This window comes from Strix uralensis, chromosome Z (genome assembly GCF_047716275.1).
Source record: "Strix uralensis isolate ZFMK-TIS-50842 chromosome Z, bStrUra1, whole genome shotgun sequence".
In the NCBI taxonomy this organism is placed as follows: domain Eukaryota; kingdom Metazoa; phylum Chordata; class Aves; order Strigiformes; family Strigidae; genus Strix; species Strix uralensis.
The window spans coordinates 1539191-1562915 of record NC_134012.1 but is presented as its reverse complement, the minus strand read 5'-3'; the positions used below and the strand labels follow the sequence as shown (position 1 = coordinate 1562915).

Sequence of the window (23725 nt, the reverse complement as noted above, 5' to 3'; positions counted from 1 at the left end):
TTAAGTTTTAGATGTCTGAAGCTAGGTGGTTTTGGTTTTCTTCCCACACAAATACCTGTGTTTTGTAGCACTGGCACGTTCAAAGCATGGCTTCTACTGATCTAAGCTGCAGTGAAAAATACGCAGCACTTGTGAAAGTTTTGCCGTACATCTCTCAGTTTACAGGACTTAAATATGAAGCAACTACCTCAATGAGTAAAGAGTGACTTGTCCACTATCACAGAAGAATTTTATGGAAGGGGAGAGAGTAGCATTCAGTTCTTTAAGGAGGCAATTCAATGGTCTGCCTTTTGCTTGAATCATGATGTGTGCCTTCTACTCTCCAAGTGTATAAAAAAGGAATAAAAAAGAAAGTGTTCTACAAAGCTAATTTTATTAATGATGAAGCACTAACAGATCTCTTGTGCACTATTGATTCAGTGCATTACATGACACCAGGAATCAAGTCAAAAGTCATCTCTTGAATACACAAGGGACCAAAATAAAAGTTTCACAAACAATCACAATCTTGGCATTTCGACAATTCTAAATGCTAAATTGAGTGCTTGAGGTACAATCTGAATACGGTTTTGACCTTTTCACGTTGCTTTGCGATTTTTAAAAACAAATCAAACACTGACTTTCATAACGAAGAGTCAGTACGAACTTGATCAGCGGGGCGGGAATCCCTTCACCGCAGCATGTGGCTTGATTATCTGGCTGCGGCAGTGCCTGGTCATCTTCCCTGAGGATCAGCCTTCATGTGGCACAAGGGTACTTTATAAGTTTCTCTGAGATACAGAGAAAAGGGTAATGAGGACCAGAAGTCCCTGGCCACTCTCCTGACTCTCACAGACAGCCTGTTCCAGAGGGGAGACGCTCCAACCTGCACCCACATCCAACTCCACCTGGTTCCTCAGTCAGCTTCCTCTACTCAGCGAGGTCTCTTCCGTCTTCCAGCACACACCCCTACCAGAGCGCCTTCCACTCTTTTTAACTCTGCCGAGCAATAGAAACGGTGATTTTCAGAGGCTCTGAGGCGGCGCCGACGTGTTTCCCGGCTCCCTCATCCGCCACACGCCCCCGGCCTTCCCCCCGCCTCCCGCCATTTCGGGGGAGCCCGGCTCCTCTCGGCCTGAGGGAAGACTTTCCCCTTCCCGCCCTTCGCTGAGGCGCGAAGCCGGGGCCGCCTCAGCCCTCCCGCCGCCGGGAGGTGGGGAGCGGGGCGGGGAGGGTTGTGCGTCCACCATCCCCCTCGGCCTCCGGGCGGCCTCGGAGCTGCGCAACGCCCGGCCGAGCGGCGGAGGCGGCCGCAGGGAAGCCCCGGAGAGGGGGGGGGGACGCTCCTCGGCGCCGAGGCCCGGCCGCACGGGGAGGAGAGGGGAGCGGAGGGGAAGGGCAGCCCCGCCGGGGACACTTACCCGGCCGGGCTCCGCGCCGACAGCCCCGGCGACCGCGGAGCGTCAGTGACAACGGCCCGGAACGGCCGCGCCGCCACATCCGGGGGCGGGGCGGGGGGGAGGCGGGAAGGCGGCGGGAGTCGAGCGCGCCGAGCGGGCCGGACCCAGGGGCGAGCGCTGGCCCGCTCGCCCGCCCGCCCGCCGCCATGGCACGTATACGCGGGCGCGAGCGGACCGGCTCCCCGCAGCTCCTGCCCGCGGCCGGCGGCCTGCCCGCCGCCCCTCCGAGAGCCCTTCCCGCGGGGCCTCGCCTCAGGGTGGGCGGCTTTTCCCTCACGGGGCGCGGAGGGGGGTCCCGGCAGCGCGGTAGCGGCTTCAGCAGCGGCGGGGGGGCGGCCCCGGGGCGGGGGCTCGGGCGGTTTTAGGCCGGGGTTTGAGCGTCTCTGATACCCCGTTGCCGCCTTTCAGGTGTCCTAACCCTGGCAGGCAGCCGCAGCTGCCTCGCGGTGTGTTTTCTCTTTTTTTTTTTTTTGTTTTTTTTTTTTTTTGTTTTCAACGAAAACAATTGGGGAATACTAGTAACGCCATGCAAGGAACGTTTCGTGGCCTGTATTTTGACTGTTAACGTCTCCTTTTCGTTTGTTTCTCCTTTAACAGATGGCAAGTGGCGGCCGGCGACGGATGATCCAGTTCACTGGATTTAAAAAACAAGAGAAGAAGGCACTTATCCAGCACCTGTCCAAACTGAACTGTGTTTTTTTAGATAGTAAGGTATTGTTCACTACCTGATGGGTAGAGCATAACTAAAAAGTGCGAGAAAGAACTGTGCAGTAGTTTATAAATAGCCAAGAAGGTTAAACTGTTTCCGGTGGTACAAATGGGTTGTTTTGTTTTTGTTTTATTAGAAATACAGAAATTATACTACGCATCTTATAGCAAAAAAGCTGTGCAAGAGTGAAAAGTTCTTAGCTGCTTGTGCTGCAGGTGAGTGAAAGATTTGCTGTCAAATGTCATAGGATCATAACATAGGACTGCAAAGGACCCTTGAAAGGTTTCTAATTACCAGGTTTCATTTTGTGAATGAACTGGCTTACGAACCCTCATTCTTCTTGTTCTATTAACCTTGATTTTTAACATAGTATTATGTTCAAGTTCTGGTTTACTTCATTTTGGTTTGGATTTTTTCCTAAATTATATTTCTGCCATCTTCCTTTTTTTAATCTGCACCCATTCCCAAACAGGAAGCTTTGTTTTGTACTAGTTAGATCATGAAGTCATACACAAATGGTATTGATGATTAAAAATGGATCACTTGGAAAGGGAGCAGAGAGAGTATGGACACCATGGTCAGCATGGATTTTTGATGTGAAATTCACATGCAACATCCACTGGTAAAGGTCACTGTAAGCTTCTGTTTATGCAGCAAGAGAGAATTCCAGATTTTTGCCATTCTGATACAAGCCCCTGCTCTTCCCCATTGCTTATTTTTTTTACCTGAGGCCTGGTGCTGAAATCCCAACATAAGCAGCTAAGATGCTTTCAGAATGAGAATTCTGTATTTTAGGAATTTTTTTTAATAGACATTACCTGGAAGGATTTTATGATGAGTTTAGAAAATCTTGTGGGCTTATGAGATTTCACAGTACTGATCTATTATCTGCTTAAATGAGATCTTTATTTTCCTTATATTGAATTATACCAAAGTGTTAAAGCAATTTTTAGGATGGATGACCTTAAATTTAAGAGATAACAGAAATAACTGAATGTAGATTTGTATTTAAAGATACATTTAATTTTCTTGATTTTATATTTGTACTTACATACCATATTAGTAGGCATTTTCAGTCATCTATCGCCGCTAGAGTGTAGGGACTTGTGTGTGTGTGTGTATATATATGTATATGTATAAGGGTGATTCCTTGTAGTAATGTAAAATTCTGATCGTTCTCTAATCAAAACGGAAATAGACCAAAAGTTTCCTTGAGGGAAGCAATATTAAAATGCAGATAGATTTGTGGCATAGCACTTCATTTTAACTGTTATAAACTGTTGAGTTAATGTTTCCTTAGTTCTCGGAATTCAAAACGTCTGGAGATGTTTTCTTGAACTGAGTGGAAACGATACATGTAGCGTCCACATGGCAGTGCAAAACTCTGTCATGTTTCTATACTTGTAAATCTTCCCCAATGCCATCTAGTACTTTTTAATCCCAGAAGAGGTGCTATTTTTGCATAATCATTGCTCTTGCCCTTGGTGGCAGAGAGAGTGCGTTCACGCCTACTGCAGTTTTTCCCGAGTAAGTGTAAAAGATCATGTTTAAACCCATTTAGAACTCCCTAGAGGTGAAGAGAAATGCTAACAGGGATGCCAGTCTTCATGGACTTCCTAGCTGACAGAAGTTTTGAGATGGAAACTTTGAAATGAAAGTGATTTTAACATACAGGTTGTGCGCAGCATACCTTTTCCAGTCATAAGTCTACTGGTACCTATGCTAGGTTATGTAGAAGTACCATCTGTGCTCCTGCACTGAGACATTTTGCCAGTCAACCCTGCTGTTCTGTGAAACCAATTAGGTTCACACAATTCGACTCAATTTCTCTTACAGTATCTTCTGTAAGTAGTGTTTCAATACGGGAGCAGGGTACTAACCACGGCTCTTGACCCGAACCTGTAAGAAGAGAGAGACAGAGAAAAAGGGGAAGATCATTACATACAGTATCAAAAGCATACATGCGGAAGATGAAAGGGGAGAGGCGGAGGAGGTGGAGCCAAGGGATGAGAGAAAAGGATGTGAAAAGAAGAAAGGGGAAAGACAAAAGTCTAAAACTGTATCCCCCTAATATTGGTATTCGCTACATTCGCAGTGCAAGTAATATTAAGAATATATAAAAGAAACCGCTTACATGCTAAAACCTTCGTTCCTCTTTTTTAATCATTGGTGGCAAAATATTTCTTTGTTTTACTGTGTTTTAGGACATTTGTGAAAGTGTCAAATGGTATTAAAAATAAAGGGTTAAGCAATGTTCTGTGAAAGTCATAAGAACAAAATCTGGGAAGCTGAAAAATTCCGTTTGCAGATTTTTGAGGAGATGGATAAGTATTTTATCTAGGAAGGGTAAAAAGGTACTTCATCGTTAAAAGAAAACAAAACGATCGTTTTCAGTGGCATTGTGAGATCTCTGATTCTAAAGTGTGAAGAGGAGAACTCTTGTAGTAGGAAGAAGTTTTTAAAATGGTACTTATAATTCCAGCTTTTATTTGCACAAGAAAGGTTGAAGTTAATTTTATATTAGATCTTCAGTTGATTGCCATTTGTCTGTGCAAAAAAATCTTTTGTGGTTGACAGTTCATTTGCTTTTTAGGAAAGTGGATACTAACTAAGGAGTACATAATTAATAGTGCCGAAAGTGGCAGATGGCTTGATGAAACAACGTACGAATGGGGATATGAAATTGAAAAAGACACCGATTATTCACCTCAAATGCAATCTGCACCTAAAAGATGGCGCGAAGAACTGACACGCTCTAGGGCTCCAGGGGCCTTCCACAGATGGAAAGTTGTCCTCCCTGTTACGGAAGGTGGTAAACGAATGGAGTGTATTAGAAGGTAGGAGGATATGTCTTAAAGCTTAAACAATGGAACACTTATTGTATGGTTGAACACGATTTTGGTCCATAACAAGAAAAACCCCAGAACAAAAAACCAGTTAATTTGGTCCATAACAATCTCCAGCTCTTCAAATTGTGACTTGTTTTCAACAGTATGCTTCCAGACTTTTTATAATAAAATTACTTTGTATCTTTAACATCACTGCTTTTCTTGCTTTCTTCTAGTATAGTGTCAAAAATAACATGCATTCACCTGTGTTTGCATCTTAAGTAAACTGCTTACAGAAACTTTCTTCTTGGGGCTTACATAGGCTTCTGTTTTCTATGAGTAATCATTTATTTTGTGAGAGTGTTACATTCAGATAGTAGCTGGAACAGGATACGTTATTTCACTTGGGTGGGTGACCTGAGCCAGCTGTCAACTGTGTCTTACAGATGTGGGCCATGCTGTGACTGACCTGATTGGTTTTTTGTGCCACATCACAGCTTCTTGCAGTTCTGAAGACCTCATTTGTATTTTAGTAGATGTTTCTGATATGTTGTGAATACAGACAGTTCAGAAGGGAAAGGGTAAAGGAAAAGCAGAGAAGAGGAAAATAACTGAAGTGCAAGAATTCTGGGACTGTTTGGTTGTTGGTTTTTTTTCCTGGTACTCTTCCTACATATTTGGATTCCATGGATTAAATACTGCTCTGAATTGCAAACAGAGCATATTAAGTGATGTTTACTTCTGATACAGTAGAAACAAACATCCCCTGGTGCTGTTTAGAGCTCTACATTCGTTGCAGGAGCAGATACTGGCATACCCTCCTCTGCTGAATCCCGGTTAGTGGGGAGCCCTCGGTCTGGGCATGCCACAGATGCACAGGCAGGAAGGGGAGCGCAGTTTGTGTGGTTGGTGACGGTACAGGGCTGCCTGCTGCATCGCAGAATGCCTGCCTGTCTGTCTGCGCTTCGTGAAGACAGTGAGGTGTAACTTGAAGTTACCATCTTCTGACTTTGCCAGCTGAAGACATTCTAAGTATGCTGTTTTCTTGGCTGAGCGGAAGAGTTTACTATGTGCTGTCTTGCAGAAAGATGCGCTCATCCTGCTACACTTGTGAAAAATGCTGTTTCTTTTTCCATAAAAACTGCTTATGCAGATCTTCATGATAACCCTATGGAAATGCTGTCTTGCACAACTCTTTTAGCGATAGAAATAACCTTTAACAGGAACTGCATCAGCAGTACAGGTGAACAGGCAGCTTTGTGGAAGGAATCTTTTCTTCCAGACTGTTTCCCATACACCAGCATCAGGATCCTTCTACTCAGTCAGAAAACACTGCAAGGGAGATGTGTTTTGTCTCCAGCAGGTATTGTTTTCAGTCATAAAGGCTTTGGGGAAAGATTGATTTTTATCTAGTATTTACAACACTGCCTTTTTCCCCCTTTTATGCTTTTCGTTCCTTCAGTGCCTAGCTGTCGGATGGGTGTCTGAGAACAGCATCATTTTTGGTTTTAATGTAAAAAATTTTGGAAAATTTTACCTGGTCTGTAAAAAATAAAACATATATCCAGCATGTCAAGAGACCTTACTTCTTCCACCAGTGTCTTTTCTAAAAGATAGGAACAGTTGCAGCAGTACAACTCCAGAAATTGCCCCTGGGGAAACTCTTATGCGTAATGGTGTCCCAAAGACAAACAAATCTGCTTTCTGTGTATGATATTGGGCAGCACCGAATGCTGTAAATTACTCCAAAATAAAGTAAGAAAGTGTATTTGCATTATGAAAATATCATGTTACAGTTCAGAAAAGCAGTGTTCCATTTTTGGTAAACAATTAATGTATTGCAAAACTTATTTGAAAGACCATCATCATTGTGGGGGACATAATGCAGTAAATTATAGCTGCTGTCACCAGATTTGATCTTTGAAAAAGTGCACGGGTAAAACATTCTATCAGATAAGTAGGTGGTGTACATTGATTTTAATTAATAGTGTTAAATTGTGAAGAGAAAGATGCCTTGTTAAGTGGGTTCTTTCCTTTTCTGAAGGCGGTTAAGCGCCCTTTTATCTTTCTAATGAAGGTTGGGTGTGCCCTACATCTAGAACCCTTATTCTATTGCATTTGTATGCTTGTAGTTTGTGAATGATAATGTACCTTTAGGCAGTATTAATATAATGCAGTAAATACATCTTTCCAAATATGTTTATTTAGAGTTCTTCAAGCTGGAAAGGCAACCATATGTTCCTCTCGAAATGAAGGGTGCGGTATAACTCATATATTCATCAATAATAAAACTCTTCCTACGCGAAACAAAAAATGTGGCTCTGAAGCTCGATGCTACCCTTTGCAATATCTAGGAGATTATCTTTTTCAGGTAAGTAAATTAAAAAGCATCTAAGATTAGTTTTGCATTGTCATTGTTAGCAATTGATGTCAAGGTTACTGATTGCTGTAAATAATGCGACATTAATAATAGAGGGGAATATGATCAGCCTGAATGTTTTGTAATTTGATTAAAGGTAACACAACTTCCTGTTGGACTGTTTATCCAAGAGAAGAGAAGGCTCATGAATTATATAAATACGTGAAGGGAGGGTGCAAAGATGACAGAGCCAGGCTGTTGTCAGTGGTGCACTGTGACAGGACAAGAGGCTGTGGGCTCAAACTGAAGCACAGAAGGTTCTGTCTGAAAGTCAGGAAACACTTCTCTACTGTGAGGGTGGTGGAGCACTGGAAGACGTTGCCCAAAGAGGCTGTGGAGATACCATCCTTGGTGATGTTCAAAAGCCACCTGGGCATGGTCCTGAGCAACTGGCTCGAGTGACCCTTCTTGGGCTGGGGGTTTGGACCAGGTGATCTTCAGAGATCTCTTCCAACTTCAACCAGTCTGATTCCGTAATAGAAAAATCGTCTTTCCAAAAGTGGTGTTTTGTTTCAGACCAGAAGAAATAACACCAAGGAAGCATACATTATTTCTTCTTCCTCTTCATGTTTTTCCTTGGCTCCTGCTTTGTGCTGCTATTACTGGAACAATTAATTAGACTTCAGGAGGAAGTTCCAGTGCAGGTGACCATCAACTAAACAGTTATTCACAAAATACCAGGAAAAATAAATATTATTTTTCATTTATATTCTCTTTATTTTGGTAAGGATTTCGAACATGTGTATGTACGTATCTTATCTGTCTACCTATGTATGTGAATATATGTATTTTTTACTGGGTTTGGCAGTGTTGTAATGGTATATTTATGCTTCAGGATCAATGTAATAACTTCTTGTGTCAACTGACCTCAATTCTACCTTATTTTTGTAACATCATAAATAGACTATGGTAAAATAATCTGTAGATCGTTTTGTTAAAATTCAGATTCTTAACTCAAAGTCGGTTTGCTGGCCGTCCTTCATGGCTGGGAAGAACTGGTGGTTACAGTGTGAATTTTGTAAGGGAACGGTACGCTAGGCAGACGAAATTCACTTAGACTATTTCTGTGCTAGGAATCCGATGTAAGCTGGTCACCTATATTCCCTTTTCAGTCAGTGCACTGAGCTTGGTGCTGCAAGAATAAAATTTCCTAGAATAGTTGTATGAACTGCTATCTGAGTGTACGTTTAACTCTCTGTTACTGTAGGAAGATCATTCCGTACTTGTAGATAAAATTCTATAAGTAACCAGTAACTCTATGAGAATAGGACTCCTTTAGGCACGGCAAAAGGACTTGTTAAGAATGTCTTTGATACCAACAGGCCTCAGAATATTCTTTTAGTCTGGTAGTTCCTCAGACTCTGGGATGATTTTAGTCAACTGCTAATTGAAATACTACCTTTGCAAGCAAGTAGGAGCTAAAACTGTGTTACTAGTACTGCTTCACATGAAAATCCTTTGGATTCTTGAGGCCAAAGCATGTGCTTTGCTCTTCCTGTTTTAATGACCAGTAAGGCTCTTACAAAAGGGTGAGGAGAGGGTTGAAAGGTCTTGAGGTTTACACCCTGAACGAAACTCACATCAACATGGGATCTCAGTCTAGTGCTTATTCTCTTCATGAAACTTGTTCAGGAAAACTGTTCTCTTATTACACCTTTCAGCTAAGATAGACATTTACATTTATTAGAGGATGAGTGTCAAGTTTTTATGGCTACCTCACCTTTTATTGATCTCTATGAGAATACAGTGTTTCTTGCTATGCTCCCTGAATTCCTCCCAGGTGTGATAACAAGTTTCCATCTTAACCAGTCCATTAACTTGCACGTATCTTGTTTTTTTCTTAGATTTCATTAAAGTAATTCACCTCAGAGGCCAAGAGAGCATTAGCTTTCTATTTAAATGCATCTAAAGAACTCAGAAAACTGCCAAGACTCCTAGTCTCTTAAAAGGAGAAGAGTAAAACATAGGCAGTCAAATCACAGCACTTGTCTAGATGTATTAGGCTTTATCAAAGAATCCTACGGACATGCTCTTTTCTCTCCCTCCCAGAAGTACTTGGCACATAATTCATTAGAATGTTCCAACTTTGTAAATTTGTAGTCCTGTTATTTGACTGCCACTTCTAGCAAAAAATAAAGATTCCACTTCCTCCCTTAGACACCCACGTATACATCCAGATGCTGAATTCGGCAAAACAGTATTATTTTTTTCAGTGGAACTGCAGTGATGTTCAGACTATTCTAGCTGTGATTTTTTTCTGAACCGTCTTTACTTCATCTTTATATTTCAGTATCTGTTCTTATAATCTCAACCTCATAACTCTAGTGTTAAAATACTCTGTGGGACTGTCATTAATGATTTGATCCTACAAGGTGTCAAATTTATTGGTTCAAGATATTAAAGCACATGCATAAATTTAGGGAGCTAGTCTCAAATTTAAACAGTCACTTTAAATGCTTTGTTGGATACATGCTGGAATTCATAAAATTTTGCCAATATGGTACTATAAATTGTATGAATATAAGTTATTTTTATAAGCATGTTGAAACTAACGTTCAGAAAGTGCCATGGGAAGTGAGGACTAGTTAATGCATCAGAGTTCAGTTACCCCTGGCTCATCAAAACCTATTTAGAGCTCTTTTCAAGTTACCAAAATTGCTTAACTCTCTTCTGTAGTGTGCAACAAACTCAGGATTTGTTTAGAAATATAGTCAGGTGCATGCCAAATACTTTGGGTTTGAATTATACATTTAAGGGAAAATCTGCAGACAGGATGAAACATGTGTAGAGTTTGAAATTTTATCTTGAAAACTTAAAAGTATAAACTGTTCGTGGCTTGCATCTTATTATTGCATCACTGCTGTTTTTTTTCCTACTCTTATTTCCCGTATTTCCCATGCTTGATTCACCCGTCAGATTTAGGTGTTTGAATTAGATGGCAAGCTACCCCAAGCCTTCCACATCTGCTCCCAATAAAAAATTCCTGTCAGTACTGTGACCAAGGGGAACACTTCACCTGTATCTATGTTCTTACGTCATCACACTGCAGGAAGAGGCTGGTTTTGTAGTTACATGTGTGTCTGCCTAAAACGAAGATGGTGGTTTATTCTTAGTCTCTGTATCTTTGATGAAAAGCTTACTTTGAAACTCTTACAGAAATGTGTTGTTCTCATATCCTGAAATAACTTTTATTTTTTGTAGTTATTTTTTACTAAAAAAATTATCTTGTGGCTTTGCTGCGAGTCTTTTCAGAATGAGTTGGTAACCAGTTTGAGAAATACTTCCTCATTCCCTATGCTGAAGAAATAGCTGGAGACGATAGGTGGACTTAGAGAATAAATTATTTTAAAAAAAAAACTTTTAAATTTTAAATTATTAGTTTAGTTCAGGCTTATAGCCAAGAACTGAAAAGATTTCACTGAAATGGCCTTTATAAAATGAATGCATGGTCATAGTCAAATTGATGACAGAGTGTCTTAAAAAAATCTTACTACGTTTTTGACTAATTGAAAAGGTGTGGGCTTTGTTTTTAGTTTTTGAAAAGTCCAAAGAGAGAATCCATTGTGGAAACACAGCTCTTGTTTCAGCCACAGGGATTAGGTCAGAGTTAAAGTCAGTTAGGAAGAATAATTACGGGGAAGCTTGCACTGATAATTCCTATGCTATAGTTTCTTACAACGTCAGTGGTTTGTTTCCAAACCACCCGCTGTTGATCTGGCACATCGTGTAGACCCTTGAACAATTACATAAGCGTGCACACGCACTCGAGGTTTACAACAGAATGTATAGAAAGACTTAGCACATAAAAGTTGGTTTAGGAGCGTTAGCTTTAGAACTAGGAAAAGTGGTATTTTTTTGCTCTGCACAGGAGGAGATACAAAATACCGAAGATATCCAAATGAATCCTTCCCTGCCTGCACAAGAAACAGACCCAACCATGTCTAACATGCAGCTTGCTGAAATGAAGAATGCTCTTATAAAACATATGTATTTTACTGCAGTAAGTAACAATCGGTTAATGCTTTCTTAGCGTAAAATATGTATTGTTAAATTTATCTTTCTTTATAGTACTGAGCAAATAAAGTAGATATTTTAACATCTTTTGAGGCAGTAATAATGCTTTTTAACCTGCAGTGTTTAATGATCCCATATTTACTACATCTACTATTAGTTAAAATATCATTTATTAGTGGTAATTGGTAGGCATGAGTGTGTGGAAGACATGGTGGAGTACTTGAAATCTTGGTTTAATATATGAGATAAATAGTAGCTAATATTGTTCCACAAAATGTCTTTGGATTACAGTCTTTCTATGACTTTCCTGTTATCTAGCTGAACTACACTAACACATTTTTAAAACTAACCATATCCTAGAGCAAGTATTTTGTTGATTGATATGAATGTTCTTTATTTTAACTAAAAAATAGAGCTAAACGCACTCCGTTGTTTTAGTGTTGTCACATATCTAATCCTGATACGTTAGTAATTAAAAAAAAATATATCTAAAAAACCTATCTATTTTGAGTTAGGATATATTATCTCCATCAGTTACAGTGATGCAGATGATGGTGTGTAAGCATTTTTGTAGGAGCTTGCTTACATGAATCACTGTATGATTTCGTAACTGCAAAATCAGGTCCTCTGTGTGTATTAATATAAGTTCTTAGTAACAAAAGAATTAGAATTCTTAAGTCCTCAATGTACACAATGTTTAAACAAATGATTAATAGAAGACACGTCTATACACTTTAAATGCTACATCTTCTATCAGTGACTATTTATCAAGACTTTACCCTCCAGACCTTTAAAAAATAAATGTGTTGTTGACTTTTCATGTATGCTACACACAACAAGTGCACTTAATATCAGGTTATCTTTCGCTCAAACTATTGCCTAGTTATATGCAGATGGAGTAATCATAATCCTAAAGACAATCTCTCCTAAAAGACTTTTCTGGTAACTCGTGTTAGTAAGATTGTAACACTAGGCCATAACTAAATCTAGCAATAATAGTAATACATTTTTGCACCTACCGCTGTATCTTCACATTACAGGTAACTTGCAAGAGGAATCCAAAGTTTGCATTTTGCCATAGGAAAACTGAAAACACTTAATATTTTTTAATGTGGCTAAGTGGACAAAATCTAGTAAAACTGTACTTACATAGCAGCCACATAAACAAGAAGCAGAGAATACCAGGAAAAATGGAGAGAACATTTGGCCATACTGTTTTCCTTTTAGGTCACTAATCCTCTATTTCATAATTTTGCCATCCAAATATTAAAAAGATAAATATCAATAGATTTCTGTGTTGAATGTTTTGCTTGAACTGTGTTTAACCCATTTGGGGGGTTTTAGACAGTATTTATTTAATATGTTTATCGGTATTCAGTGTGCAGGTTAACTTTATCCTGTTTTACAGGCTATTAAGCACAGGTTTGCTCAAAAAGACGAGCTGAACAAATGCAATCCAGAGGTAAGGATTGTCACAAAGAGGGTATGTTGCATATATGGAATTTGATGATGAAGTTAGGCAAACGTTCTTTCATAGTGAAATTAGCTATTGAAGAAACATTTTAAAATATTTGTTATCTAGAACTAATAAAATTATTGAGAGTTATAGAGCATCATTGGGATATTGCTGAATTTTGTTCGTTCTTACAATGCTTTCAGTACTGTCCCCTTTATTACAAAGAAACTCTTTAATCCTGCTGGTAAAGAGAACTTTACCTGTTAATGTTAGAAGAGAAGAAGCAAAGATACCCTGATGTGATTTAGAGCATCTTAAACTATTGAAGCACTGTATTTATGCAGTAGCAATAAAGTATACACAATGTTTGCAGTGCTCACCTGGTTTTGCTGGTAGGGACAGACTTTAGCTAAAGGTTGTCTCACTGTGGAAAGAAACAGTTGTTCTTACAGCATAAGCTTTAGACATAATCATGCGGGTTTGGGAGTCTACTGAGGCACAGATTGCAAGTACAATACATTATGTTTTCCAGTCCTGTTTCCATAATTATTTTGACTTAATTGCTTTTTTTGTACTGTTTAGTTAATTTCTCATTTTTCTTTCCATTGAGCCAAATGTATACCATAAATCAGGTACAGGTCAGTAGTGGTTTTTATTAAGCCTTTGTGATATCTGAAGTAAATAAATACTTTCAAAATTTTCCCTTTTCTATCTGTAATACTAAAAATAAATCGTTAAATAATGTTGAAACATTACCTCTTAGTACTTAAAAGGCATTAGTAACTCTGAGCTACTGTACTTTATATGGTAACTTGTGTTATTTAAAAGTTAAAATGGGAAACACTTAAAGAATATCCATTAGCTTCCTGTATTTCTCAGTAACGGAAGATTTGTTATCTTCACGAGCCGTACTACATAAATAGTTACTTGATATATCAATGAAGTCCCAGTCTGACAAAATGAGCTTCAGGCTTCACAGAAATCTCTTTTTATCTGATTTCTTTCTGTTGACACAACAAGGAAGGGAGCAGAAAAATATTTTTAAAACATGAGCACTAAAATACCTTTGTCATCGTCCAACACTACCACTAATGGGAAAAATGCTGCGTGCATTTCTGTTACTGAACAGATTTGCATTGAAATTTAATGTTAATGTTTAGTTTATTGAATTTATGGGAAAAAACCTGCAGTTTTCTTAACACATGTAAACTGAAGTGGTTATTCTGTACTGTTATAATTTTTTGTTTGGAAATTTTAAGCCTAACTCTAATACTTATGCATGACCTGCCACTGTGTTTTATTGCTTTGTGTAATATCCATTGCTAGCATCTGATATGGGACTTCATAGGCAGTGTATTTATGACTTATTAAAAATAGCTCCAATAAACATTTCCAATAATGCTATTGAAGTAAAAGAAAACCTACAAACTAAATTAACAGATAATACATACTATATTCAGTCATCTCAGTTTGCTTCTGCTAGCAAGGCTTAACTCAGCTAAGTGTTCTGTTATCTATCATCTCCTCTAAGATATTTACTTCTCTTTTGTCAGCTTCTCTTCCACTTTACACTATATAAAACACAACACATTGTTTGTAGACCTTGCGTTTTTGTTTGTTTCTGCTCAAAGTTTTAATGATTGTACCAGCAGTGCTTCACAAGAAACTGCTAGCTCCTCATCAGCCAGAATGCAGGCCAGTGCAGCTTTGTACAGCTTCCTGAATGTTAAGGCCCTAGAATAGATATCTCCTGGTACGGAAAAAAGTTTGTCAGCTCAGTTTATATCATTCTTCCTTACCCTTTAGAAATCAGCTGAAAACCAGTTCTCCAGTTCCTCCTTATCTTGGATGTAATGCAAAAGGCCTCACACTCTCCCAAAGCAGCTTTGTTTCAGTGTATTTCCTAATAATGTGTCAATGTTGCTGTTTCTCCTAGTACCAGAATTTTCAAGAGGTACAAGTTTCAATTACAGTATAAAAAGATGGATGCTGGTAGGATCACCAGATGAGGGCGGGTAGTAACATGCTTGTACATTCACAATGTACTCAGTCATCTTCACACATCTTAAATCCAGGCGACAGCGAAGTTGTTCTTTGACTGCCATTAAACAGTTTATGATTGCTCTTTAGATGTGCTGTTTGCATATAATTAACATTACAAAAGTATGAATGCAACCATTATTTCCGAAGGAAATAATGCGAAGATTTTAATAGTGCATATATGAATGAGAAAATTGAAATAAATGTGAGTTGCAAACGCCAGATGCACAAAGACTTGATTAAAAGAAAATTGTCTAGATGAGCCGCTTTATTTATTGCTAATGTAACAACGGCACACATTAGGAATCCGAGAAGTGAAACATTTGCAGAGAAACTAAATATCTAATGCTGAGGTAGAGCTCATTCACTGAGACTTCGGCTGTGATTAACTATAACGTCTTTCAGAAGCTTTTTCAGGTTTGACCTGAGCTGCTAATGTTTTTTGTTTATTACCGAAACATTTTTGGAAACTGTCTCACTAATAGCAGTGCACTCCATAGACCTCAAAACCACGACTGGCCTCAAAGTCTATGTTAATCTAAATTTTAAAGCAATTTTAAAACAAATGATAGGATGTCTTGAGTATCTTTATCTAATGTACATTAGGAGCCATGTTTTTTGGCAGAGGCCATAAAGGCCTCTTGTCAGGGACTAAAGCAACAATAAATTTATGTAACTGTTTAATTCTCAGCAGTCCAATCCGTGATCTTACCGACTCTGCCTCTTTCAGTTGTGACTCCCTATCCCAGTTTCTTTGAATTTACTAGAGCCTCAGGCTGTGTGATCAAACAAAATAGCTGGATTTCAAAACAGAAGTTACCTGTGCTTCAGTCAGCAATATGGTGGTAACTGGTTTGTGCATCTTAGCTTTGGCTTGAACCTGGGCTAGAGGAAAGATGTAAATAGCAGTGTAGCTGAGATCTTCAATACCTCCTCTTTCGTATCATTAATCTGTGGAAATAAAGGTTTGGAAAGCTGAGAGTACAGACAATAACAGGGAAATTGCAGGGCAGATACAGCATTTCATGAAAGCCATTAGATCCTTCTGGGTCCTCTGAAAGCTTGCAGAGTTAAGTGTTTTGCTGTCGTGAGTGGCAGAGAATAAGAAGGAAGCCCTGTGCCATTAAGAAGATCTTCAGAGCTTTGAAATCCACTGGGATCGATACCTGTGCTATCTGTAGCATTAGCTGCTGCTCTGACATGCTATATGGGAATAGGAGAACTAGGGAGATAAAACAGTTACATGGTTTATGGTTTTATAATGTGTACTCATAAATGATGTATTTCATGATTTTACATTTTCCTCTAATTTCTTTAGCTGTTCAGTGGTACTAATTATCTTACTGCTCCAGCCATGTATTGTGGGATGTACTCTGAGCTTTTGGAAATATTAACACTCCTTTGCATACCTTTCCAGAATAAATTATAGACAAGTTATTGAGTGTGTGAACTGTAATTTGTTTTTTAAAAGGGTAGATGTATTCAGATCTGAGAAGAGAAGCACATTCTGAAACCTGCTATCTTTTCAGTGAAAGCCCAGTTTAGTGAGAGTGAAGGCCTTTCTAGATGACAGCAGCTTATTGGATCAGGCAATAAGTGATATTTCTGGTTTAATCTATAATCTTCTCCCTGTTTTATTATATTACCGACATTTTATTTAGAGATTTCCTGATAGGTCTTGTAGGGATTTTTTTATTAAGCTGTTCTTTTACTTACAAAGATATCTCATTCCTAGGTTAAACGTACTGGCCGGTCCAGAAACACATGGTATATACTTGAAGGATTAGTGGAAGGGTGTTTATTTCCTGATGTAATCACAGAACTTGCTGCTGCTCAGAAGTATGCTACACCTCCCGTGGGACTGCTTCATTCTCTTCTAGAATATGCTCTATCGGTGAGAGATAGAAGGCTGAAGTAAGGCCGAAGTATTATAAATGTTAAAGCAAGAAATTGAAGTATTACAATCTTTGCTTCTGACATTGCACTTAGTGTTTTTGAGTGATGTATTCACCCTTCACTTTGAATTCATGTGTTTGTGTTATAAAGGGAAGAATTTAATACTTAAGCTTTTTTAAAAATTATTATTTCTTTACAAGCCGTATGAGTGTAATGCTCTAAATTTTGTGGAAGAATTGGCCAAGAATTCTTTTTTGTTGCTCTTAGAACAGTGCTTGTATGACTTTGTTTTTTAACCTAGTAGGCCACAGGTAGAGAGCTCAGTTGAGAGGAAGGTTTGTTCTAAGCAGTGGTGCATTCAGCTGGAATATCACACTAGAGTAAGCTCTCTTTATTTCCTTCCTTTTTTTTTTTTTTTGTAAACTCTGAATTTTGCTGCTTGCAGTTATGCATTAAATTGCATGTTACTTCACTGATTAAATTTGGTAACTTGGGATTATAAGAAATAAAGAAAATACATAAACTCTTAGTCATTATGGATCTTTGGCCAGTATGGAGCCAATATTATTTTCTCATTTTATTACAGGGACAGACCAGTGCAGTATTTTATGCTAAACTTCATCACATTTTGTACCTTATTCTCCACCATGATCCTCCTTGGAAGTCCCCGTCTATGTTGAAGTATTATTTGGATCTTCTTCAGTGTCCTGTCTGTAAGGAAGGCACATGGTCCTTCATACAGGTGCTTATAAGGTAAGAAAGTATGATGAGATGTTGGATGCAATACTTGTTGTGTTACTTCAAACTCAAGGATGGGGGTTGGAATTCTATTGTATTAAAGTTACATTTTCACCAGAACAAGTCAAGTGTATGTGAAGGTCTAGAATTGTAATTGAAATTTGGACCGTTCACTTTATGTTTCAGTAAGTTAGCTCACAGGCAGAGGGGTTTTTGAAAGGAAAAAAACGTACATTTTCTTGTCCTCCTTCCTTTTTAAAAATTTATTTACTTTATTTTTTAAGCTTTCCACAATTTATAATAATCTATGTATTACTGCTGTGCTGGTGTGTATGTATATACACACACACACATATATATCTGCAGTAACAAAGCAAATTCCAGTCTTGTCTTACCAAACATGTTGTGTTTTGATTTTAGTCATAAACTTTATCATCTTGTTCGGGAAGTCTGATTATATCCTGTACATCTACAAATACAAGACTCAGTACATTGGAACTGTTTGGGTAGTTAGTCTGTGCTTTAGCTTGAGAACTCATTTTTTGTAATTTACATCAATAGAAATTAGTTCTTCTGTTCATTTGGAAGAGAAACTGTACCTCTTCTTATGGCTGTCATAAAATCTTAACTAACATTTAAGTAATTTGATACAACTGTGATCACACATATATGAATGTGTATGATTGTAGCATGTCTATAGTCTTGAAGGGCACTGCATCACTGTACTTGAATCACTGTAATTGGACATTTAATAGTTTTTATAAGGAACACGTCGCATGGAATGGAAGGTACTTTATCTTTTAGATAGAGTATTTTATCTTTTAGTTCCTACTAAATGGCAGAATGTGACTGCCCAGCAGTTGTATACCTGGTGTTTCCAGTACTCAAAAGTTCTAGCCAAAGAAATGTGTTCACACTTTACTTCAAAATTATCTCCATCACGTTAGACAATCATTAGTCTTGATCACAACTGTAGTCCTGTCAAGTACTGTGTGAACGTTACCTGAACTAAGGTATGTAGGATGTTGCAATGTCTATAAAATATTACAAGACCATCTTGTAATTAAAGGATTTTAAAGAAGTTCTGTTAAATTCAGTAACTGTACAGTACCTCAAGTAGAGACAGAAAAATTAAATACAGTTGTTTAGTTTACACTATAATACAAAATATTAGAAACAAAGCCCCAGTCACAAATGTGTTAAGTTTTTTTTGAAAATACAGCTTTAAACCCAGAAAGTTAGGCTTTAAAATGATGAATATTTCTGGGGAGCAAGGTATTTCCTTGTCAAAACTGTCGAAAGTCAAAGCTGACTTTTTTGCCAATAGATCAGACTATGATTTCTGTCATACAAATGGATTTTTCGGTGTTTATTTTTCAGGTCTTGCCTTTATTGCAAAGCCATTTGTCATGAAGTCCCAGTTTCAGGGAAAGGAGATGAACAGAGGATAGCTCACAAAACATTATTGAAGTTTTTCTTTGATTTAGTAAAAGCTGAAGTACAGTTTCTGACAAAAAGGTGGGTTTTATAGAATAATACTTTCTTATTACTTCTTTACAGTTTCACACACATTTCTCTATCTACAGCAGGTTGTATCCTGATTGTTGTATGTCCCTAATAAGATACCGTTTTACAGAGATGGCAGTTTAGCATTTCCTTTTATATTTCTCAATTCTGAGTTTGTTTATTTTAATTTGTATACCTTTTTTTCTAATTGTGTTTTAAGGTCTCAACTTTTCTCAGCCTAATATTTCACTACTCGACAAGTTTCAGTAAGCTCATTTTACTCAGAAAGCTGTATTTTTAGCTTTGCAATGCTTCAGTATCCATTCTTTAAGGTAGACAAACAGCATTTTGAACATACTGATTTTGTTTTTAAATGCAATTAACCTGTCTTTTGCTAGGGAGACAACTATCTTTCCTTAGTTTATGAAGTATTAAAAAAGTCTTGGTTTTGCTCTGCCTTTATATAGTTAAGTGTGGTGGGTTGACCCTGGCTGGACAGCAGGTCCCACCAAAGCTGCTCTATCAGTCCCCTCCTCCGCTGGACAGGGGAGAGAAAATACAACGAAAGGCTCGTGGGTCGAGATAAGGACAGGGAGGGATCACTCACCAATTACCATCACAGGCAAACCAGACTCGACTTGGGGAAATGAGTTTAATTTACCACCAATCAAATCAGAGTAGGGTAATGAGAAATAAACCCAAGTTTTAAAATGCCTCCCCCCACCCCTCCCTTCTTCCTGGGCTCAGCTTTGCTCCCGATTCCTCTCCCTGCTCTGCCCCAGCACGCAGGGGGATGGGGATGGGGGTTGTGGTCAGTTCCTCACCCGTTGCCTCTGCCACTCCTTCCTCCTCAGGGGAGGACTCCTCACACTCCTCCCCTGCTCCAGCGTGGGCTCCCTCCCACAGCAGACAGTTCTGCATGAACTTCTCCCCCGTGAGTCCTTCCCACGGGCTGCAGCTCCATGAACTCCAGTGTGGGTCCTCTGTGGGGCCACAGCTCCTGCCAGGACCCTGCTCCAGCGCGGGCTTCCCACGGGGTCACAGCCTCCTTGGGCACATCCCCTGCTCCGGCGTGGGCCTCCCTGGGTGCAGGGCACAGCTGCCTCACCGTGGTCTTCCCCACGGGCTGCAGGGGAGTCTCTGCTGGGGCGCCTGCTGCACCTCCTCCCCCTCCTTCCTCCGTGCCCCTGGTGTCTGCACAGGGGTTTCTCTCGCCTCTTCTCACTCCTCTCTGTGGGTGCTGCTGCTCAGTTTTCCCCCTTCTCAGACCCGTTACCCAGAGGCGCTGCCACTGTGGCTGATGGGCTGGGCCTTGGCCAGCGGTGGGTCTGTCTCGGCGCCGGCTGGCGTTGGCTCTGCGGGACATGGGGAAGCTTCCAGCAGCTTCTCACAGAAGCCACCCCTGTAGCCCTGCCGCTACCAAGCTCTTGCCATGCAAACCCAATACATAAAGGCAGCCTTTACTTTATGTAATATTAACACAATATTAGAATTCCTTCAGTCTGACTGTAATAGTCATCATTATTTTACTTATTATTCATCAGAAATTGTGTCTGATCTTTCCATACTTAAAAATTGCCAAACCTGTGTGTGTTTTGACAGAAGACAAGGTTTCTGTCTGGTAACTATAGTAATCAAAGTGGCATAAAGATTTAGGTTTTTTCACTTTCTTTTTTTACAGTTTGGTTGAAGGGACCAATTCACAGCATCAGCAAGTCATGCCACAGACAGTTCTTCTGAAGACCTTTTGGCTGGAAAGCGAAAGCTCAGTGCTTTTTACCAAACACATAAATATTCTAGCAGATTGGGTCATACTTTCCCATAGAGAATTGGACAGAGAAAATGATGTGAGTATGAATTTTATACTTTAAAATAATGAAGACCGACATATTTTTTAAAGGCGCGCCTTTGTTCATTCCTTTGTGAGGAATTATATGTAAGTATCACAGCTGCTTGTTATAGCTGCCTTTTGTTGTGAAGCATGCTGGTTTTTGCTCCACTAAAGGAAATGAATTGATCCATAAGATTCTCATATTGATCTGCAGAGAAGAAACGAGTCATGAGTAGCTTGTTGGCTACATTCAGATGTTCACATGCCCTTACCAGCAGGTATTACTGTAGTCATTAGGGACACCAGCTTAACACATCCTGTCAAACAATAAGGTGTAACGAAAGAGGTGATTATCTGATTTCACAGTGATTGTATTCAGGAAATGTTGGAAGGAGAAAGCTAACAAAACTAATAGTTTTTTTCTGTTTTCTACAGATATGCGTTATTTTATTTTAATAAATGCCCCAGTTTTCTTCCCAAGTCCTTTAGTTTCATTTGGTATCTTCCCTAGGTCTTTTCATAAAAATGAAATTGAAGGCAACTTAATTGCTGTTCTGTGACCTGCTGACCAGCAGGACATTGACCTGAAAGATACTGAGTGTCCTCTATACCACCTCTTTCTTTTCAGAAGCTAGAGGCCTTGTAAAACATCTTTGACTTCTAGATTCTCACATAAAATACAAACTTACTGCTGTCTCTGCGTTCTCTTTTAAATTATTGTGAAAGCACAGAATAAATAGGTACTTCATTCACTTTTTCAATACAATAACAGAACAACAATAGAAAATCAAGTATTCCAGAGAAAAAAGCACTTTCAATATAATACCTGGTAGTTCTTCATTATGTTAAGAAAGCAGAAAGATTAAACATAATGAGAGCTTCACTCATCTTACCTAGCCAGACCTCCTACCTTTTTTGAGGGCTATCAAAGCAAGACATTCTGAAACAGTGCTGCCTTTTATCCTTGGTCAAGATATTAAAAAAGTGCCTAAAATTAGGCTTCTATACCCATATTTATATTTAAACAACCTACCTTTTCAAAAGTACTGAGCACCAAGCAGGCTTGCATTCAGTTGGTGTCAGTGGCCATTCTGTTTCTTTGGAAAATGAGACTGCTTTCATATGTTTCCTGGTGTTGGATCTGCAGTTAAGGGTAGGCACCATTTTCTTTTTTCTACTATGCCTTCTTTTGACAAGTTCCAGCACTGTAAGCCATACCTTTTTCATAAACCATTCTTTGCATAAGCGGAATAATCACTCGTGTCAGATAGAGTGTAGTACATATATGAAAAATAAACTTAAAAGAAAGAAAAAAACATAACATAAAACATAGAAGCCCACCTCTTGTTTAGATTCTGTTTTCTTTGTATAAATGTATATAAGAATCGTACTTTCAGCACAAAACCCAGATGCCTCTTGCTTTCCCACTTTGATCTTATGCATTGTAATGTACAATATCCCTGCAGATATGAATTCTAGCCTTAAAAGGAGCTTGTTACCTCATAATATCCGTAGTGTTGTATGTTCCTTCTTACAGCCCTATTCTTTAACTTCATATTTATATATTACATTTTCTTTACCTTTGCATTTTTTGGCAAAAATAAACTCTAAAACAAAATACCATAGTTTTACATTCAAAACTTGTCATTACACCTTTCTGCACTCTTAATTTTGTTATACTAAAACTTGATGTACTGATTTTTCCATATATTCAGAGACTCCATTTCAAATTCCATGACACAGCTGAAAAGGTCATTCAGAAAGCCAAAGGATCAGATCCTCCCCAGCTATGTGGGCAGAACTGTGTTTTCTTTTCTCCTTTTTCTGCTACTTTAGAGACGCATAGATAAAACCACAGTATTTCCATGTCATTAAATGTAGCATATTGGGTGCAAAATTTTCCTTCCTGTCTTCAATTTAAGGGTGTGAGTCATTCTTACCTGTTTTGTTTTTTAAAAGCTGTTTGCTTAAGAGGCAACACATTGGCGAGAAACACATAAGGCCATTCAGGAAAAAAAAAAGAGGAATGATTGGATATAACTATCTGCATGGGCACAGAAATTAAATGTTTTATACCACAGTGTAAAGGGGTGACCATGTTTCCGAGCTTACACAAGCATATTAGCTTGTGGGAAGAAACAAACATGCCAGTTGTGATTATACTAAAATTCCGGGCAATCCTCTAGTGCTATTACCTGTAAATAAAAACAGGTGAATAATTTAATTAAGGTTTTTTTTTTGGCATATCTGACACATTCTTTTCTAAGTGGTAAAAGTGGGCAATTATTCTTTATTTTTTTACTTTTTAGAATCAGATTATCTTTTTGGTGATTCAAAGAGATTGCAACAAATCAGCACTAAAATGGAGAAAAAAATGTCTGTATGTGTTTCCTCTCTTCTAGTGCTGGTTTATTACAAAATTATGGGTTTTTTATACATGTCTCTGCGTGTCTGTATGTAAAAAGAGCAATCCAGAAACAGTTGCACTATTCTAGGTGAGAAAATCCATGCTGGAATTCTGAGTTACTGGTTTCCTTGGTTTACATACTCTGAATGCGTTTCACTTTTTAGGCCTATTAAAAAGAAAGAATGAAGTGCTATAAAGACTCAAGTTACATATATGAGTGCATTTGCTTTCTTGTGTTAAGATAGAATTTATCTTAAAAGTACCAGAATAAAATTAGTGACAGGAAATTGGATGCCCTCACTCATCGTTGTGTCAATCTGCTGGGACAGCTTGGTGGAATAAAACTGATACACTATCCTTGTAGTTAAAAATGCACTGCCAAAGAACACTGGAGTTTTTCATTCACTTGAAATCTTCAGTACTGAATATAATTTTAATATAA

General features: G+C 38.8%; 1 protein-coding gene and 1 long non-coding RNA gene across 3 annotated transcripts in view; one reads left to right on the top strand and one right to left on the bottom strand.

The window, feature by feature from the left end:
- Window positions 1–356: 356 nt before the first annotated feature.
- Window positions 357–1481, bottom strand: LOC141937642 (uncharacterized). The gene is made up of 2 exons (XR_012627026.1): window positions 1401–1481; window positions 357–978 (listed from the first exon to the last, which is right to left on the bottom strand). It is a non-coding gene; the product is annotated as an uncharacterized LOC141937642 (long non-coding RNA).
- A 34-nt stretch (window positions 1482–1515) lies between these two features.
- SLF1 (SMC5/6 complex localization factor 1) overlaps window positions 1516–23725 on the top strand; it is a 37770-nt gene continuing 15560 nt past the window's right edge. Inside the window, exons 1-11 of one of the 2 annotated variants that reach the window (XM_074855626.1) lie at window positions 1516–1696; window positions 2037–2150; window positions 2285–2363; window positions 4742–4985; window positions 7185–7347; window positions 11264–11395; window positions 12818–12871; window positions 16641–16799; window positions 17388–17554; window positions 18920–19057; window positions 20727–20892. In XM_074855626.1, the coding sequence (XP_074711727.1) occupies window positions 1586–1696; window positions 2037–2150; window positions 2285–2363; window positions 4742–4985; window positions 7185–7347; window positions 11264–11395; window positions 12818–12871; window positions 16641–16799; window positions 17388–17554; window positions 18920–19057; window positions 20727–20892 (1527 nt within the window). In that variant the 5' untranslated portion in view covers window positions 1516–1585. Of the gene's footprint in view, window positions 1697–2036; window positions 2151–2284; window positions 2364–4741; window positions 4986–7184; window positions 7348–11263; window positions 11396–12817; window positions 12872–16640; window positions 16800–17387; window positions 17555–18919; window positions 19058–20726; window positions 20893–23725 lie in introns of those variants that run through there. The other variant, XM_074855628.1, reaches the window with a different exon arrangement.